The sequence below is a fragment of the Chenopodium quinoa genome, unplaced genomic scaffold, assembly GCF_001683475.1.
Source record: "Chenopodium quinoa cultivar QQ74 unplaced genomic scaffold, ASM168347v1, whole genome shotgun sequence".
NCBI classification, from domain to species: domain Eukaryota; kingdom Viridiplantae; phylum Streptophyta; class Magnoliopsida; order Caryophyllales; family Amaranthaceae; genus Chenopodium; species Chenopodium quinoa.
The window spans coordinates 1,852,365-1,873,192 of NW_018742730.1; the positions used below are offsets into that span (position 1 = coordinate 1,852,365).

The window sequence follows — 20,828 nt, forward strand, 5'->3', positions numbered from 1 at the left end:
CGTTTTTTTAAAAAAAAAATTAACTGTTCTAAATTATAAACAACTATTTTATTTTTTTAATCATTTTAAAAATATTCTCTCTCCTCTTATAAATTATAAACTTCCTTCAATTAATTCATATACATTTCTCTCTCCTGTTTTCAATTTTCTCACTCATCTCTTCAATTTTCTCTCTCTAAAAACTGCTAGTCGTCCATGGCGAACGACGAAGAACAACAGAAAACAACTTCAGAAAGGTGAACATCAATTAAATTACTTTAATTTTGATACGATTTGTTAAATTTGTTAAAATAATTGTCGTTTTGATTTTTTCTTTCATTTTTTTTTGGCTAGAAAATTAGAAGTATCTACTCCTATTGAAGAGGATGAAGATGATATGTAAGTAATTTGTTATTTAAATTCACAATTTGAAAATTTTAAAAGTGAATACTAATTTGAACCACAATTTTTTAAACAGGACAGGACATTAGGCAAAATGTTCAAAGTCAAAACACCAAAAAAAAGAAATTAGAAGATATATCTAAGGGCCTGTTCACATTTACTGAACTGAGCTGAACTGAACTGAACTGAACTGATTGGAGCTGAACTGAACTGAACTGAATTGAGCTGAAATGAATATTTTATGAGAGAGGAAAATTTAGAGCTGAACTGAACTGAAATGATTGGAGCTGAACTGAACTGAACTGAACTGAACTGATTAGAGCTGAACTGAACTGAAATTAAGTGAATGTGAACAGGCCCTAAGTCAAGTAAAATTGTTAATAAAAAAATATTTGAAGAATTAGATAAAGAAATTTCAGAAAGTCCAACAAACAGGTATATTTTGTTTATATATTTTTTTTTATTAATGTTCATATACGTTGTTTGGTTTGAAATATAATCTATGTTTGAACAACACAAAATAAACCATTGAAAATCGCTTATAAACAATTGAACAGCCCACAATTCCATGTTTATGTTTGTATATTTGTTTGCATGTTCATTGATTTTAATTATGTTTTTATCTTTGTTTAAACAACCATTAAGTAACTTGTGAACAACAAGAAAAAACCACTAAACATCCCCCACTTCAGTTTACATTGGTATATGTTCTATTTAATATTGTTTTGAACACCCTTAAGAAACTTTTGAACAAAAAAAAACTACCACTTAACATCACACAAAAAACATTAAACAACCTCCACTTCAATTTATGTTCATATATGTTTTGTTTATTATGATATTCAATTTGCTTTACATTCATATATTTGTTTCAAATGTTAATTATATTGTTATTTTTTTATTCACATTCCAACTACTGGAATGCACCCACTTATATTTGAACTGCCCCCACTTACATCTGAACAACACCCTAAAAAATCTGATCATCCCTCACAATCCTCTAAAAATTCTGAACCACCTAAAACTTCTGAACAATCACAAATTTCTAAACCCTCTTCAAAACCTTCTGCACAACCTCTGAAAACTTCTGAACAACATATTCCCCCTAAAACTGAAGAACTCCCTGCAACAGAAAAACAACCAGAAAACACTGAACCCACTTATAAACCTTCTGAACAACATCCAAAAACTTTTGAACCAAAGATGCCCATTGAAACAGAAAAGACCCATAAGAAAGAGAAGCCACCAGAAACTTCTGTACTACCTTTAGAAAATTCTGAACAACCTTCACAAACTTCTGTACCACCCCCTCCAGAAACTTTTGTTCCACCTCCAGAAACTTCTGTTCCACCTCCAAAAACTTCTATACAACCTCCAGAAACTTCTGTACAAGCACCTTCAGAAACTTTTGAACTTATTAGTGGAGGCAATGCTAACAATACAATTGTGCCCATATAATTCATGTTTGATGTTCATATACTTATCTTTTATGTCCATATATATATCCACTTTAATTTATGAAGTAGTAATTTGTGTATAAATTATATTAAGTATTTTGGTATGATGAAATAATAATTTATTTGGATGTTGTGTATTTCCTTATTTTGTTGTTTAATATTTAATAATAAGCAGACCAACTACTGCACACCCTCAAAAAACTTTTGAACAACACAAAATAACAATTGAACACCCCCCAAGAACATTGAACAACCCCTACTTTAATATTTGTGTTAATATATTTTATGTTTCATGTTCATATTCAATATGATTTATGTTCATATAGTTTGTGCTTTATGAAGTTAAAAATTTGTTTGGGTGTTCATTGTTTTTCATTATGTTGTTTATTTTTTATTAACAGTCCAAAGACATCTGAACTACCCCCACAAACATCTGAACTACCACAACAAACATCTGCTCAACCCTCAAAAACATTTGAATAGCAACCAGAAGCCATAGAAAAGCCCCTAAAAGAAACTAAAAAGGCCTTTGAAACTTCTGGGAAGCAAAACTTTTGATAAGCCACTAGAAGAAACAGAAAAGCCCCCCTGAAACTTCTGATATGCCACTAGAAGAAATAGAAAAGCCTTCTAAAACTTCTGATAAGGCACCAGAATTAAGTGAAAAGCCACCAAAGTTGTTTGTTCTTATGCTTATGCACATTGCTCATATTCTAATGCTTATTGTTCATATTGTTATGCTTATTATTCATATTAATTAATGTTGTTTAATTTGTTCATTCTAAATACTTATTGTTCATATTCTTATGCTTGTTGCTTATGTTATACAATTGTTTTGATGAGTTCGTGCTCAAAAGAAAAATATTTTGCATCCAAAAAGACTCACCCTATCATTTTTGTATGGGCGAAGAAATTGGTACATGAATGAATAAAATGAATTGGAGAAAAGAGGAGGCAAGGTTACGAAATATGAGTTGTGTTGCTAGCTCAAAATCCAAATCCAAATAACATAAGAACATAATAAGGGTGTCGAATTGTGACAAAATATGTTCATTAATTGTACTCTAATTGTTCATTTATCATATTCATTTTCAATTTTTTTTTTTTTGTTTTTGGAACAGATATTCATTTTCAATATAATAAATACATACTTATAGGTTTATTTTCATGGTTCTTCATTCATTTTAAATTTCTTATTAATAGTTGATTTTTATTATTTTGTACTTAATATTTATTTGTCATTTGTATGTTGTATGCCAGATTCTATGTTATTATTTTACATAATTTAAAGTACGATTTTGTCTATAAATCTTTCACCTCATACAAACCAACTATCAACATATATAGTAATGTATTACCACTTTTGTTCTTTATTTGAAGCTATTAGCCTATTGTACAAGGAGTTATTACTATCTTGGTGAGAAAAAAGCTATTATACAGGTGTAATATGTCCATTTATCATATGTTCTTAATAACAACTAATAAGAAAATACGTCTATTATGTTCATTTTTTTAAAAAAATAGTGTTCAATTTATGAAAGTAGAATGTTCAAACTTCATACTCCATACTTCGTATCCACTTGTATAAAATTACTTAGCACTCGTATATAGAATATATGTTCAAAACCAACGTAACATAGGTTCATACATCTAATTAATAACAAATTCTTAACCACTTATTAAAAAAAAAAAAACAAAACAAATTTTTTTATCAACTGCAAAATATATATGTATGTTAATAAATAACATATGTTCATGAAATTACATTAGAAGTTCAAATCAAAAAGCATAACCATTATAGCTCAGAAGGCTTCTTTATCAGTTCTGACTTGTTTCTTTATTGAGTTAGAATAGATTTATTCTTTATTCACTGAAAAAAATAATTTTAAAAAATATGTTAATAACCAATCTTCATAATTAAGATGTTCATATATAATTCCTAAATATATGTTCAAAATAATAATTAAGATGTACTGTTCATAATGTTCATAGATCAAAAGAAATGTTCATAAGAAATGTTCATAAGAAATGCATAGCATGTTCAGAATTATAATTAAGATATTCAAAATTCTAAAATATATATCGGTAAAAATTTATTTACATAGGATACGTATCATATGTTCATATTTTTAACAAAAATGTTCAAAATTACCAAAATATAAACGAATACAGGAATGTTCATAATAAAATGGAAAATGATCGATTCTATACACATGAACTAAATAAAAGGGGTTCATGTTCTGAAAATTATATGAATGTGCGTGATTGTTTAATTGATACCAAGCTAAGTTTTTTTGAACAAATTAACCAAAGTAAGTCAGATATGACTATATGAGGATATACATTAACAACTTTATTACTTTCTCTCTCAAAGTTAGGCAACATTCACCATGAATGAAGCTCCACATACTCTACAAGTTAGATATACTTTTCCTAATTAATTTCTTCCTAAATCAATCTCCTCATATAGCTAAAATCCACCGCCACCTATATCGCCTCAACTACTCCGTCCAATCATCATCATCTTCTCCGGGACAAAAACAGTCAAATATTAAATTAAATGCAAGGTTTTTCCTCTCGATCCTATATCATTAGTCGAATTTTCTTTTATAATGAAGGTAATTCCAGGGGAATTCCAGCCAAATTCAATCAAAACAGAGGAATCAACAATGGTGATAACCGCATTCAAAAAACGAAGAGAGAAAAATATAGGAGAGAGAATATAGATGAGAGATAAATTATGTATGATGATTTAAAATGAGGTAAGTTTAAGAAGAAAAATTGAAGAAAAGGAATTGAGAAATTAGGAAAGAACACATGAAATAGAAAACGGAAGAATGTTGAGAATTTGAAAGAAGAAAGCTACAGTTGGCAACTTCTAATTATGTGGCTTCACTCATTGGTGGTGCACACAATTTAAGGTGCACCATGGTGCATATTATAATTTGCGTACTACTTATATTACAAATTCTTACATAGACCTATTGCTACTTATATAATCATATGTTTAAAATAAAATACAAAGTATAATATGGATATATTTTACGGAGTACGATTTATGACTAAAAAGACATTTTAAAACATAAAATTAAATTTTGAATATCTCAATTTACGTGACAACACAAAAGAGGTTTTTTTTCCCTTTCTTTTTATCTTATTTTATTTTATTTTATTTTTTTTTGGCTTTTTGACCTCGAATCGGATTTAAAAGGATCAAAATTTCAAAGTCTTAATAGAGCAAAGTTTTGGCAAAAAAATCAATAATTAAAAAAATGAATCTAATAATAGATTCGTAGAGCATAAATTATTATTATTATTATTATTATTATTATTATTATTATTATTATTATTATTATTATTATTATTATTATTATTATTATTATTATTATTATTATATCTCAAAAACAAAAGTCATACAACTTACAATAAATTCGTGGGAAGCCGAGATACAATCTAGGCCCCCTACTCCTCTAGCTATAACAAAGTTGACCCTAGTGAAGATATGAGTTGCAGCACGAGCCCTAATGTCTTGCGTCGTCGAGAACCTCTGAACTCGCTTCAGCAACTCAACAATCTCTTTCTCTAATTCCCTAAACGAAGAAAAGGAGAAGGAAATGACTCCATATCCAATCGCCTGACAACGAGCTGCATACTTAACCCGCTTCCAATGAGTCGCATCAACCACAACTAGTCCAAGAACAAAGTCACCAGCCCTGCCTGTGTCAAAGGAGAAGACCCTGCTGAATACTACTAACAATAAGATGAATCAGACGGAAAACATTCTCACAGCTACAAAAGATCATCGGGTTGTCTCTCTGACAAGGTTTGTACTATCCAACAATATAAGCAATTGATGTTCCATACAGTGCAAGATCTACACAACAATTGTTGTTTTTATGAAGGGATTTTTTATTTGATTCAATATATGTATTTGTTAAATTCGAATCCCCTTTGTAGATGTTGTATAATATATGATTTTTTTTATTAATGAATTAATTTTACTATTCTTAAAAAAAAAAAGAAAAGAAAAAAAAAACTGATGCAGAGTATAATATCAAATTCATTAATATATAATCATAAAAATAATTAAGTTAATATTTTATAGTGGAATATGATTTTGATTGCATAATTTATTTGATTGGTTGAAAGTTTAGAGTTATATATTATTTTATTTATCCCATAAGACAATAAAAAAATATGTAAATTATTTTTGAATTTAATTCATGCAAATCCCAATTATTGATGATTAATCTTCCCTCTTTTTTTAATGGATTATGGAGGGGTGATATCATTAAATAATAATAGTCACTTAGCGCTTACAATTATCCTTTAAGAGAAATAAGGGCCTGTTCTCATACGATTATTTTCAGTTCAGTTCAGCTCTAATCAGTTCAGTTCAGCTCCTAATTTCCTTCTCTTATAAAATAATCAGTTCAGTTCGGTTTGGTTCGATTCGGTTCAATTCAGTTCAGTTTAGTTCAGCTCTAATAAGTTCAATTCAGTTTAGTTCATCTCTAATAAGTTCATTTCAGTCTGCTCAGTTCAGTCAATGAGAATAGGCCCTAAATCCTCAATACAATAAGTATTAAAAAACACTTAAACTAATGGCATCACTTTTGAACTGCTCTGAATAATTATAGGTGTATTTGCATCATTCTTGACAGAGCTTCATTAATTGTAGTAGCAAAAGTAATAAAACTTGATTGGTTATCAAGATCGGCAAATTTGCACTCAAGACAAATCTTCGATCTAAATTTGCAATCATATACCAACAGACACACAATTTCACAAATTTACAAGACAAATCTTCTAAATTTGTATTCCTACTTACACACACAAAATAAACTAACAAACAATAGTGAAATTCCCACCATAAGTGATGCACGCGGGAGCATCCTTGAAACTAAGGATTGTATGGATATATGATCCTTAAGTTGCATTTATGACTCCAATCTACTTTTGGGATAAATACCCTATCTTAGATGAATAGGAGTGAATCTTGTGTTTTGATTTTACAGTACAATTGATGGTTAAAGATGTAAGCGTGGAAACAAGGATGAGAAAGAACAACTTCATCTTGTACTTGCTCAAATTCAATCAACTATATCTTCTACACTACAAGAAATTTTATATCAATTCAAATTGAAGATTAAAGTAGAGTTCAATTCAAGTGTTTTCCAACAACAGGTCATATGCCCAATTTGAGTAACAAACAAAGAAGTTATGAACGTACATTTGTTTTTGAGCTAGCTATCATGGCAAAAGTGAGGAGCATTTTCTTCTTTCAAATGGAGCGGCCGCTTTAGAGGCCCTGCTTCACACGAATGATTACTCTACTTTTCCTCTTACTTTCATTGTTTAATCTAGGAAATTAACTTTTGAGGATGGGATAGCTAAAGCTAATACAATACAATTTTTTTTCTCTTACTTACCTTGAAATTCATATATATATATATATGTATATTTTTTTTTTTTCAAAAAAGGGATGTAATCAAGCGGTCTCCTTCTTTTATATATATATATATATATATATATATATATATATATATATATATATATATATATATATATATATATATATATATATATATATATATATATATATATATTAATGATTTAATACATGCATTGTAAATTAGGTCAAAAAAAATATATCCTATAAATACCATAATGCTCAAATAATACGGAGTAATTATAATCAAATTGTAAGCTCCCTTGACTATTTTGCTTTTAAAATTTTCCTCTTTAATGTTATCTAATACTCTGTATAATTAATTAAACTAATTTAGAACATTTTAGTTCTCATCCCAAAAAATTAATATATATTTTCATGGTTTAATGTGTTACTTAACAGTACAATAGGTGAGAATTGATCATATGAGGCGTGTAAAGTGGTTTGAGCTATGCAAATTTGAGTCTAAAAATAAAATGGATACGTTAAGGTATCAATAATATAGATATTAAAAAAAAAAAGATGATAACAACAGTTTATAAGGTTAATGATAATCAAATTGAACCTTGCCACTAAAGGTAAATGATCATAAGCTAGTGTAAAAGGTAAAAAATCATCTCGATAACAAAATAAATCATTAAGACCATGTCATTTAACTTTTTGACTTAAAACACTTGTAATAATCTTAATTTGATATCCAATGAGATGTAATATCCAACCAGCTGCTTTCAATTTAAAATATAGAAATAAAAATCAAGTTTTATATAATTTTCACACGATGAAAAGAAATCTGAGATATAATAACTATAAAAGTATCCTTCAAATTTTGGAAACAAATAAATAGAAATATTTCATCTTTCATTTGCAGCATTTATGTAAAAATGTCTTAACTCATTCAAGAGCTAAATTGTTGTTAAATAATAATGAATACACAATATTTTTAGTTTGCTAAATTATTTATATCAGTAACAATGCTATCTCTCTATGATCAATAATAATTTGACTAATATTATATCGTACATACATATATAATGGAGTATATAATATATACTCGTAAATTCGTAATAATAGACAATTATTATTGATCATAGAGAGATAGCATTTTTCAAGTGCTCCGATCAAAACTTGAATTCATGGATCCATCACTTCATATAATAAAGAAAATTTTGACTTTTGCTACCTATCAAACACATCAATTTTATTTTTGCTACCTATGAAAACTTTTATTTTATTTTACTACCTAACATATGCTCTTTTTTTTTTAACTTTTGCTACCAGTTAACGGAATCCGTTAGGATTCCGTTAAGTTTATTTTTAAAATAAATAATAAAATTAATATTAAAATTAAAAAAAAAACCCAAATGCCCAGCCCAGCCCTCCCGTCAGCCACTCAGCCACCCTCCCCCTGCCGGCGACCAGCACCCAATGCTGCGACCGGCGCCGGCAACCCTCTTCCACACACTTTCCCCACCAACGCAACCCAGCCCCCTCCCTTTTCACCTTCTTGTTGCCCCGACCCCAACCACCACACCGAAACCAGCACCACTACCCCCCCCCCCATACACACAACCACACTCACCACACGCACCACCTTCAACACCACGCGCACCACCACCAGCACCATCACACGCGCATAGCCACACCCACCACCAGCCCACCACTACCCAAATTTTTTTTTAAAAAATTATAATAAATTGATGGAAAAGGGTAAACATACCTTATGATCTTCAACTTTTGGTTTATATGGTTAAATTCGACCATGAAAACCCTAGATCCGGAGTTTTCATGGTCGAATTCGACCTAAAAAACCATTAATTGGTCGAATCCGATCTAAAACCGTGGGGGTGGGTAGCGCCGGACTTTGAAAACCGAGGAGGGGGAATGAGAAGGGAGGCCCGGAGGAGGGAGGCGGAGATTAGAGAGAAAGATGAGAGAGGCGGTGATGAGAGAGAAAGTGTTAAGATAGAATATATCTTATGTTAAGATAGAATATATCTTGTTATATGATAGGAAAGAATATATTGTGTAAATATTATCTTGAGGTGAATTGTTCCCCAAGGCATAACTTTGTATAAATATTTCATAACATACATGAATGAGAATCAGGAATTTGAGCTCAATTTAACATGGTATAATGAGCCAAAGTTGAACCTAAATTTTTTTCCGTGAGAATTTATTGAGTGTAAGATGGGTGAGAAAACTCCGATCGATTTAATCTATTACCTAGGGTCGAGTGATAGTCCCGGTAATGTGATCACGCCGATTCAATTTCGTGGTGAGAATTATGATGAATGGTCACAAGCTATTCGAAGGGCTTTGATGGCTAAGCGAAAAATCGATTTTGTAGATGGAACAATCCCAAAACCAGGAGAACCAGCTTCGAAGATAGATGATTGGATTGCTGTGCAATCTATGCTAGTGTCGTGGATAAATAATACCCTTGATCCAAAGGTGCGATTGACGCTTGGTGATTATGATGATGCGAGTATTTTGTGGACGAATTTGAAGAATCGTTTTTGCGTGGTGAGTGGTACCCGTGTGTGCCAATTGAAGATAACGTTGGGTGAATGCAAGCAAGGTTCTAATGAGGCTGTGGCTGATTATTTTGGTAGACTCTCGAAGGTGTGGAAGGATCTTTTCACATTCATACGTGTGCCCAAGTGTGCGTGTGGGAAGTGTACTTGCAACATTGTTGCTCAAGTGGAGGAAATCAGAGAGGAAGATTATCTTCATTATTTTTTGATTGGGTTGGATGATCATTATGCATCGATTCGTACTCATCTTCTTGCTCAAAACCCTTTACCATCGGTTGATATTGCTTATCAAAATATTGTGATGTCTGAGCGACTCCGTGATGGTGCCACGCTAAAGGACAATAAAGATACGGTGAGTGCCTTTCGATTGGATGCCCGATCAAAACAAAAATATGGTGATAAAAGTGACAAATTTTGTAACCATTGTGATCGAGAGGGTCATGATGAGGAAGGATGTTTCCAATTACATGGCTATCCCGAATGGTGGGGAGACAGAGGCCGTGGTGGACGAGGCCGCGGTCGTGGTGGGGGGTGTAGCAATGGAGGTCGTGGGTCACGTTCTAATAGCAGTGGCACGGCAGCAGCTACACCCCCTTCTTCTTCGCAGAATGCTCGCGCAAACAAGGTGGCTGGTGGCTCGAGTACTGCTCAGCAAACAAAGGTTTCTCCTGATGATGCCGCAAGCTTGGTTGGGGTGAATGCTTCCCAAATTCAGCAAATATTGGATATCTTGAATCCAAAAAATAGACAGTTGCATGGTAAGGAAAATACTATCCCTTGGATTGTAGATACGGGAGCATCCAATCATGTGACGTGTGATTTTCCAATACTCAAAGATGTGAAGCGAGTTCAAAATTGTCCCGTTGGTTTGCCCGATGGAAAATTGGCAAATGCGGATCAATTAGGAACGCTGATATTGCCCGGTGGCTTACGGCTTGATAATGTCCTTTATGTGCCTCAATTAACGTGCAATTTAATATCTGTGACTCAATTAAGTGATGAATCTAAATGTGTGATGCAATTTACTAACAAAATATGTGTTATACAAGACCATCAGACGAGAAGGGTGATTGGTGTGGCTGAACGTGAAGATGGACTGTACCTTTTCCGTGGTGTTCCTCAAGTGAAGGTTCTAGCAGTGGATGGAGAGTCTTCGTTCGATTTATGGCATCAACGGATGGGTCACCCTTCAGAGACGGTATTGAAGATGCTTCCAACTGTGAGTAGCTTTTCTAGGAATCATAATAATAAGGAAACTTTCATTTTTACCACCTTCAAATAACGACTTTGTCGAATTTACCACCTCCAAAAAAAACATTTACTTTACCACCTCATAAAAAAATTAAACATCAGTTTTACCACCTCATCTGAGCTCAGGTGACGGAAAACGCTTGTGGGGCTCAGCTAACTATCACTTCCCTCCAATTTAATTCTTTTAAAATCGATGTCCCTCTCTCTCCTCCTTTTCTCACCTTCCATAATCAATTTCTCACTAAATTTCTCACTTCCTCATCAATTTTCGTCTCTCTCTCCTTTGATTTTTCTTGATTCTCACTGTAACTGTTTCTCTCTCCTTTGATTTTTCTCTTTCTCTCTGTAAAAACTGAAACCCTAGATCAATTTGGGTGGTTGAAATCGAGCTGGAACCACAAAATTGCAACACATCAGCTCTCTTGTCATCTTTCACAGGGTGAGGGGACCAAAAGCTTGGTAATTTGCTGACAGAAATCGAGATTCCTGACTACAAGAGGTACTTTAAACCCTTTATTAGTACATTTCGTTGGATTTATGGTTGTCAATTGGGGTAAACTATGCTTTTTTGGGAATATATGAATTAAAGTATTATAAACCCTAATTATGCGAATCTTTGACTGAATTAGAGTGTGCATTTGTTAAATAATTAGTTAATTAGGTTTACTTGATTACTGTTAATTTAGTGCACAGTCAATGTGAATTGCTTTTACTTGCTGTAATTGGTGAATTGGTTATTGTTGTTTACTGTAATTACTGAAATTGGTTATTATTGTGTGTGCTTTTGTTGGTATTGTTACAGAATGGACACAGTGGACTTAAAAATTACAGTAGGGGGTGCCTTTATACCTTCTTTAGCTGGTAAAAATAGGAGGGTGTTAACTTGGGATGGTGGGTGGGTTTATTGGATGAGAAATGTGGAAAAAAATAAGATAGATGTACACTTTATGAGGCAAGCAACTATACATGGGTTTGTGTATGTGAATGTGAAGGTTCCTAGCGGGTTTAGTTGCTGGTATAAACAAAAGGGTGAGTCTTGGGTGAATGGTAAAAGGGAGCTTGTTGATGGTGAGGTGAATGGTTTCCTAGAGTCTGTGAACAAAGAGGGGGCATGTGAGATGTATGTTACCAGTCATGAGCCAATTGAAGGGACTAACAAAACACCCTTCAAATGTATAAATGGAAATGAACTAACCCATGCACAAAGGAAGGAACTGAAAAAGAGGTTTGGTGGGCCTAAAGTATATGAACCCAGCCCAAAACTTAGTAAGCCCACTGAAGAAGAGCCATTTAGGAGAAGCCCTAGGTTAAAGGGCATTGTTATACATGACAGAGAGGCTGAGAAGAGGCTTCCTAGGGCAGAGAAAGTGAATGTTAATACACATAAAGGGAAGGGTAAACTCACTGCTGCAGATAAGGGTAAGGCTAAGGTTGGGGATGAGACTGGAAATCATGCTAATTTAGTGAGAAAAATAAAAGAAAGAGTGAGGAGCTTAAGGGATGACAATGATGTGTTTACTGATGAGGACGGTGATACAGAGTCTTCTGATTCTGAGTTGAGTGATTTTGAGTTAGAAGTTGATGAGGAAGATGAGGACTTATACTCTGATGGTGATTAAGAGTGGTTGAAGAAAAATTTAGAGCATATCAACAGTGAGGTGAAAGGCAGTTTGAGGGGAGTTACTGAAGGAGGGGATCATAGGGATGATGAGGACACAGGGTTTGACATAGAAAGAAATCTACAGTCAATTGAAGTGAGGGTTGAAGAGGAGGCAACTTGTGATTCTGATGAGCTAAAGAGTGTGGAAGGTGATTCTGATGATGATCAGGGTAGTGTTACTTGGTTTAACCCTGAGACAGACTTTGATAGGGCTATCAAATTTGTAGTTGGTCAAAGGTTTAGTGATGTGCAAACAGTGAGAAAAGCTTTGAGACAGCATGCAATTGAAAATAGGTATGAGTATTACCTTCTTCACAATGATTCAAAGAGGCTGACAGCATATTACAAAAGGAAATGCAAGTGTGTGTATAACAAGAACAGTTGTAGGATAGTGAAGTGTACATGTACTAAGGATGTTAGGTGTAGGTTCAAGTTCTATGCAACAAGACTTGTGAAATCAGAGGCTTGGAAAATTAAGACTCTAAGGCTGAAGCATAGGTGTGTTAGGAGTAAAATGAACAACAAGGTGACAGCAGAGTTCCTTGCTGACAGGTACTTGGAGGAGTTCAGGGGCAACCCCAGATGGAAGATCAGACAGATTTAGGACAAGGCCTTGAATGACTTGGGGATCAAAATTACATACTCCAAGGCTTGGTTGGCTAGAATAAAGGCAAAGCTTATAATATATGGGTCTTCAGCAGAGCAGTACTCAAAGGTTTGGGACTATGGGAAGGCACTGCTAAAATGGAACCCAGGGAGTGAGTGTAATGTGGTGGTGGATAATATTGGTCAAATTGAAAGGCCAATTTTTATGAGGATGTTTGTGTGCTTAGCTGCACTTAGGGATGGATTCATTTCTAGTTGCAGACCAGTAATTGGGGTGGATGGGTGCCATCTAAAAGGGGCATACCCTAGGAAGATCTTGGCTGCAGTTGGAAAAGATGGCAATAATGCCATCTTCCCAATTGCTTGGGCAACTGCAGAGATAGAGAACAAGGACAGCTGGTGCTGGTTTCTAGAGAGTTTGCTCAAGGCACTTTATGTGTATGAGCAAGGAGATGGCTTGACTTTTATGTCTGACAGACAGAAAGTAAGTGGGTTGTGTTTGTGTTTACTTGACTTTGCTTTATTTTGTAAAAGTAGGACACTAACTTGTTGGTTTTGCCTTGTGTGTAGGGTTTCATAGAAGCATTTGCAGATGTGGCCCCCAAAGCTGAGCTCAGATTTTGTGTGAGGCATATTTGGTCAAATTTCAAACTGAAATTTCATGGTGCAACTTTCAAGGAATTGTTCTGGGCTGCTGCTAGGGCAAGCACTCTGGTAAACTTCTATTTAGCCTCTTTTATGTCAGTTTTATGGTGAACTAGAATGTATGCTAGGTGATTTTGTGTTTAGCTTGTATCAGTTTGGTTTTTGGCCTAATACTTGTGAATTTTGCCCATTTATCTACATTTAGTTTTGCACATAATTGCATGTGTTTCTATTTTGTGAAAACTGTATGCCATGTGTCTATGTTGTGTTGAATGGTTGTCATGTGTGTGGTTGTATCAGTTTGAGTTTGAGGTTGCTATGGAAAGTATCAATTTTTTGGATGAAGAAGCATACCAGTGGCTGTCAAACATTGACCCCCAGCACTGGTCAAGGCATGCTTTCTCTACAAACTGCAAGTCTAACATGTTGTTAAACAACATGTGTGAGACATTTAATGAAGTGATTAGAGATGTCAGAGACAAGCCTATTCTAACTCAAATGGAATGGCTTAGAAGATATATGATGAAGAGGAGTAATGACAAATGGGAGGCAGCAAAGTCTTGGGAAGGTTTACTAACCCCATTTGTCAACAAGGTCTTTGATGGGTTGGAGAAGTATGCCAGGACATGTGAGGTTACAACTTCAAGGGATGAAATTTATGAGGTGAAATACAAGGATGATCAGTGCATTGTGGTTCTACAAGAGAGAAAATGCACTTGTTTTAGATGGGAGTTGACAGGAATACCTTGTGTCCATGCATTTGCTTGCATAATGGACAAAAGGGATGATCCTGAGTTGTATGTGCACCCACATTACTATAGGGTGACATACTTGGCTGCATATGAGAACCCAATACAGCCAATGCCTGGTCCTAAGAATTGGGAAAAGGTCAAGCTCAGACAGCCTTTGCCACCTGTGCTGAAAGTGCAGACAGGAAGACCTAAGGCAAAAAAGAGAAAGCTTGAACCAGGGGAGGGCACTTCTGCAGCACCTGAGGGCAAGAAGCCAAAGGTGAAGAAACAATGCAAGAACTGTGGTGGGTTTGGCCACTTTGCCAAAACATGCAAGGCTGAAGCAGCACCAAAACAACCTAACCCACCTGCAACAAATCCAAAGGGTGGGAGGCCACAGATGCAGACTCCTTGGCTTAAGGAACAGAGGAAGAAAAGTGAAGAGAAAGCAGCAAGACAAGTATTTTGTGACTTGAGTGTATTTAGTTGCTTTGTTTCTGAGTCTTTTCATACTGTGATTGCAGGTTGCACTGAAGTTGCCACAATATCAGCCTCCAACAACAGCAGAGGCTGGGTCAAGTAATGCTGCACCTGCAACTGCTGTGTCAAGCCAGCCTGCAACAAGAACAGAGCCTTTGCCAACTCAGCCTGTTACCAGGAGCAAGAAGAGCCTAAGTCAGCCCACAAGAGTGCCAGCAACTACCCCTCCCAAAGTCAAAATACAAACCAGGTCCAAGCTTCATGTAATGAGAAGCAAGAAGGACAAGGATCTCAATCAACTGTGACCTAGATGTACTCATTAGTATTTTGTAATAGACAGCCTAGTTTCTTAACTACTCATGTGTATAGTAGGCAGTATATTTGGTAGTTGAACAATGATTTTGCACAAAGGTGCCTTAACTTTTGTCTCAGCCAATGTAAAACAATTAACAACATTGTGTTGCAAGTACTAATATAAAATGTGATATGTTTCTACCAAAAAGTTCCATTTCTCATTGATTTAGTCAAAAGTAGTACAAGAAATGTCATCCCAACATCCACACATAATAATTCAACAAAAGACAACATAATTTGGGGATTTTTTTGTTTCTAAGCATTCCAAAATGAACCTAAGATCTAAAATACATAGCCAGTACCAAACCAAAACAACAAAACACAACAATAGCATGTACTGTGAGCATTTTCTTTGTTGTTGCATTGCTGCCATGCACTTCCTTGCTCATCTTCTTCCTGTCTGAGCTAAGAGCTTTGCATTTCATCTTCAAGCTGTCAATCTCATTGAGCAAGCACCTCCTTTGTCCACTAACATCATCAACTTCCCTCTTCATGTCATTCAGTTCTCCCTTCATTAGTTTCTTGTCCAGCAGCAAGTTGTTAATCACCTCTGTTTACCAAGGTGTTCCATCTAGTTGATCTAGCCACTCAAAAGCTTTACACCCCCTTGACTCAGTCACAGGATCATAGAATATGCAGGTCCTAAACTTGCGTCCAGGGTTCTCCCTACTCCAAGCAGTCAGCCTAGACATTGGAACTCCACATTGGCATTTTTTCTCCTTTGAGGGTGACATGCTAACTGAAGACATTCCCTTCTGAAATTCAGTAAGAACAGGAATGAAATTAATTGTATTTGAACACAATCACCATAATATAACCCTAATTTCAGTAGCCAATTCACATAACAAAAACCCCCAATCTAATTTAATCTTACATGAACCCTAAGTATTTTAATTGAAATTGGGGTTTAATTGACCTCACAAAACGCCCAATTTCAATTACTCTTAGAAAATGCAACATAATCACGCAACGAATTGCCAAAAATTACATCAGAAAGCACGAAAATTGCTAGAGAATTAACGACAATTGCTTACCTTTTTGATGTTTGTTGTCGAGGAGTTCAATTGATTGTTTGATAATTTGAGGGTTTGGGATTGTAAGTTTGCCCAAAAATACTGATTTCTGAAGAAAATCGCAAAAATTATTCTCCAATCTTCAAGAATTTGGTGTACAAATGAAGAACTATGTTTAAATAAAAGGGAAATCGAGAGAATTTTGGGAAAAAATCAAAAACTAGCCGTTATGCTTGGCCCCACAAGCGTTTTCTGTAACCTGAGCTCAGATGAGGTGGTAAAACTGATGTTTAATTTTTTTATGAGGTGGTAAAGTAAATATTTTTTTTTGGAGGTGGTAAATTCGACAAAGTCGTAATTTGAAGGTGGTAAAAATGAAAATTTCCTAATAATAAAGCATGTGATGTTTGTCCTCGTGCTAAACAAACTAGATGTAATTTTCCAATTAGTGAGAATAAAGCAAGTCGTATTTTTGAACTTATTCATATAGACTTGTGGGGGTCGTACAAAACCCCTTCTTCTTGTGGTGCACACTATTTTTTAACGATAGTTGATGATTTTTCTAGAGGAGTTTGGATTTATTTATTGCAAAATAAAACCGATGTTGAAAAGATGTTTTTGAGTTTTATTGCTATGATTAAACGACAATTTAATCAAGAGGTTAAAATTGTTAGGAGCGATAATGGAACGGAGTTTAACTCCTTGCGTGATTATTTTTGTAAAAATGGCATAATATTTGAGACATCATGTGTGGGAACACCACAACAAAATGGGAGAGTAGAGAGAAAACATCAACATATATTAAATGTGGCGAGGGCATTGAGATTTCAAGGAAATTTGCCATTGAAATTTTGGGGGGAATGTGTTTTATCGGCTTGTCACTTGATCAATAGAACTCCGACACCTTTACTTGGCAATAAAACCCCGTTTGAAATACTGTTCAATAAACCACCGTCTTATGATTATCTCCGTGTTTTTGGGTGCTTGTGTTATGCCCATAATCAAAAGAGCAAGGGTGATAAATTTGCTAGTCGAAGTAGAAAGTGTGTATTTTTGGGGTACCCATTTGGGAAGAAAGGTTGGAGAGTGTTTGATTTAGAAACCGAGGAAATTTTTGTTTCTCGAGATGTGCGATTTTTTTAGTCTATTTTCCCATTTAATAATCTTGTGTGTGAGAATACATTGAGGGATGGTCATCCAACAATGCTGGACGGATATAACAGTGATGATGAGTGGTTGTATGGGAATCTTGGTGTTGGTCCTAGGGAGGAGCCACGGACAGAAGACTCCACAGCCAGGCCGAGGCCTAAAGGGGTAGACCGTAGCCCGCCTACGGAAGGGACTGCTGGCAGCCCGGCCGCTGCTGTGCAGCCCGATGAAGAGCCAGATGCCGCAGGCATGGACAGACAACAGCAACCAGGTGCAACACAGCAGCCTGGTGTGTGTGACGGGGCTGTGTGTGTGCGGCAGCAGCAGCAGTCTGATGGTGGAGGGGCTTCTATGCGTACGCATGATCGAGAGGTTGAGGAGTTGGGAAAAGGCAAGAGAACAAAAATACCATCGACTAAATTTCGTGATTTTGTGACTCATACAATACGGAAAAACAGTCCATCCAACAACGCTACCTACATCATCTTCCTCAGGTACTCCTTATCCCCTCACATATTTTGTTAATTGCTCACGTTTTTCTGAAAAACATAAAAGGTACATTGCAGCCATAACAGCAGGCCATGAGCCTTAAACATTTAAAGAAGCTATGAAGCATGCAGGGTGGAGAAATTCAATGGCCGCCGAGATTAGAGCTCTAGAAGAGCAAGGAACACGGGTTCTTGAAAAGCTTCCGCCTGGAAAGAAAGCTCTAGGGAGCAAGTGGGTGTACACAGAGAAGCGAGATGAACATGGTAATTTACAGCGATTAAAGGCGAGATTAGTAATCTTGGGCAATCACCAAGTTGAAGGCATAGATTACAATGAGACATTCGCTCCAGTGGCAAAGATGGCGACAGTTAGAACATTTCTAGCAGTTACAGCTGTGAAGAATTGGGAAGTACATCAAATGGATGTGCACAATGCCTTTTTACATGGAGACCTAGAGGAAGAAATATACATGAAAATTCCTCCTGGTTTCAATAAAAATAATTCTGATTATGTGTGCAGGATGAAGAAATCGTTGTATGGCCTGAAGCAGGCTCCTCGATGTTGGTTTACTAAATTGACTGCCGCTTTGAAGAAATATGGATTTAAACAATCCTATGGATATTATTCTTTGTTCACATTGAACAAAGATAAATTGCAGTTGAATGTGTTGATCTATGTTAATGATTTGATTGTTGCAGGGAATGATACAAATGCATTGTCAAAATTCAAGACATATTTGGGAAATTGTTTTAAGATGAAAGATTTGGGAGTGTTGAAATATTTCCTAGGTCTCGAGGTAGCTCGAAGCAAACAAGGGTTCTACATTTGTCAGCGGAAATATTCTCTTGATATTATTTCCGAGACTGGATTATTGGGTGCTAAACCTGCAGATTTCCCGATGGAGCAAAATCACAAGTTAGCTCTCGCAGAGGGGAGACTGTTGGAGGATGTCGAGAAATATAGGAGGCTTGTTGGCCGCCTGATTTATTTAACTGTGACCCGACCAGATCTTGTGTACTCTGTCCATATATTATCTCAGTTTATGCAGAGTCCGAGAGTAGAACATTGGGAAGCTGCACTTCGTGTAGTTCGATGTTTGAAGAAGAATCCGGGTCAAGGGATACTTCTTCGGTCTGATAGTGCATTGAGGCTCGAAGGATGGTGTGATTCTGATTGGGCAAGTTGCCCGTTGGCTAGAAGGTCATTGACAGGGTGGTTTGTGTTGCTTGGTTTTTCCCCGGTGTCTTGGAAAACTAAGAAGCAACCTACGGTGTCTAAATCATCTTCGGAGGCTGAGTATAGATCTATGGCGGCTGTGACTTGTGAATTAAAATGGTTGAAACAAATATTGCGAGATTTGGGTGTCCGACATTCGCAGGGTATGGATTTGTTTTGTGACAGTCAATCAGCTTTGTACATTGCTCAAAATCCGGTGTTTCATGAGAGAACGAAACATATTGAGGTTGATATGCATTTTTTGCGAGATGCAATTAAAGAAGGTTTGATATGCCCTTTATATGTTCCTACAAAGATGCAGTTGGCGGACATATTTACGAAGGCGTTGGGGAAGACACAATTTGAGTTTCTACTTGGCAAGTTGGGCATTAGAGATCTCCATGCTCCAACTTGAGGGGGGATGTTAAGATAGAATATATCTTATGTTAAGATAGAATATATCTTGTTATATGATAGGAAAAGAATATATTGTGTAAATATTATCTTGAGGTGAATTGTTCCCCAAAGGCATAACTTTGTATAAATACTTCATAAAATACATGAATGAGGATCAGGAATTTGAGCTCAATTTGACAGAAAGAGAAGGGAGGAGGGAGGAGGGAGGAGAGAGGAGAGAGGAGGAGGTGGTTATGAAAGAGAAGGAGGAGGGAGGAGATGAGAGAGAAAGAGAAGGCTGGGTGTTTTTTTTTTTTTTTTTGTTGGCTAACGGGGAGGCATTTAGGGTGGCTAAGGCGAGAGGGGTGGCCGGAAGGTGGTAATGAGGGTGGCAGGATCTCAATAACGGAATTATTAACGGATTCCGTGATCTGGTAGCAAAATTTAAAAAACGGGATTTGATAGGTAGTAAAATAAAATAAAACTTTTCTCAGGTAGCAAAAATGAATTTCATGTGTTTCAGATATAGCAAAAGTCAAAATTTCCTATAATAAACTATATATATTTAAATGTCACTTTTTATGCTTGATAACCTTAACAAAAGAATTACCCACCTACTAACAAGGTCAATTTGGATATATTTTAATTGATAACATTGGCCAATGAAATTGAACTTTCAAGAAATCTAACATGATTAACTGATCAAGTATATAACATTATATAAATAGGACTTGAAGCTCACTCTTCACACACTAAAACAAAAACTAATAATTAACTACTCTTTACATCAAATCCCTCACTTCTCTCTTGTTAAGTTGTTACTTCGTATAATTTTGTCTAGTGATTCTCATCTTTCTTTAAATCTTTCTACCTATTGGTAAGTTGGTAAGTTGATAACCTTGATCGAATAATAAAATTCTTTATGATACATGATTGTCATATTAAGAGTTTGGATACATTTATTTCATATTTAATCATTTTTTTCATTTCTCATTATTAGATTGATGTCATGATA

General features: G+C 35.3%; 2 protein-coding genes across 2 annotated transcripts; both read left to right on the top strand.

The window, feature by feature from the left end:
* Positions 1–1,302: 1,302 nt before the first annotated feature.
* On the top strand, positions 1,303–1,839 carry LOC110723462 (pollen-specific leucine-rich repeat extensin-like protein 1). Its single transcript, XM_021902819.1, has one exon. The coding sequence runs from the start codon at positions 1,303–1,305 to the stop codon at positions 1,837–1,839; it is 537 nt and encodes a 178-aa protein (XP_021758511.1).
* Positions 1,840–12,320: 10,481 nt separating this feature from the next.
* LOC110723463 lies at positions 12,321–15,502 on the top strand. The gene is made up of 7 exons (XM_021902820.1): positions 12,321–12,381; positions 12,489–12,686; positions 12,741–13,287; positions 13,399–13,825; positions 13,912–14,055; positions 14,287–15,177; positions 15,242–15,502. The coding sequence occupies exons 1-7, from the start codon at positions 12,321–12,323 to the stop codon at positions 15,500–15,502; spliced, it is 2,529 nt and encodes an 842-aa protein (XP_021758512.1).
* The last annotated feature ends 5,326 nt before the right edge of the window (positions 15,503–20,828 follow it).

Coding starts and splice junctions, on each gene's coding strand:
- LOC110723463 (XM_021902820.1), top strand. CDS start 12,321: ATGAACCCAGCCCAAAACTTAGTAAGCCCACTGAAGAAGAGCCATTTA. Junction 12,382..12,488: donor CCATTTAGGAGAAGCCCTAG/GTTAAAGGGCAT, acceptor TCACTGCTGCAG/ATAAGGGTAAGGCTAAGGTT. Junction 15,178..15,241: donor AAGAGAAAGCAGCAAGACAA/GTATTTTGTGAC, acceptor CTGTGATTGCAG/GTTGCACTGAAGTTGCCACA.
- LOC110723462 (XM_021902819.1), top strand. CDS start 1,303: ATGCACCCACTTATATTTGAACTGCCCCCACTTACATCTGAACAACAC.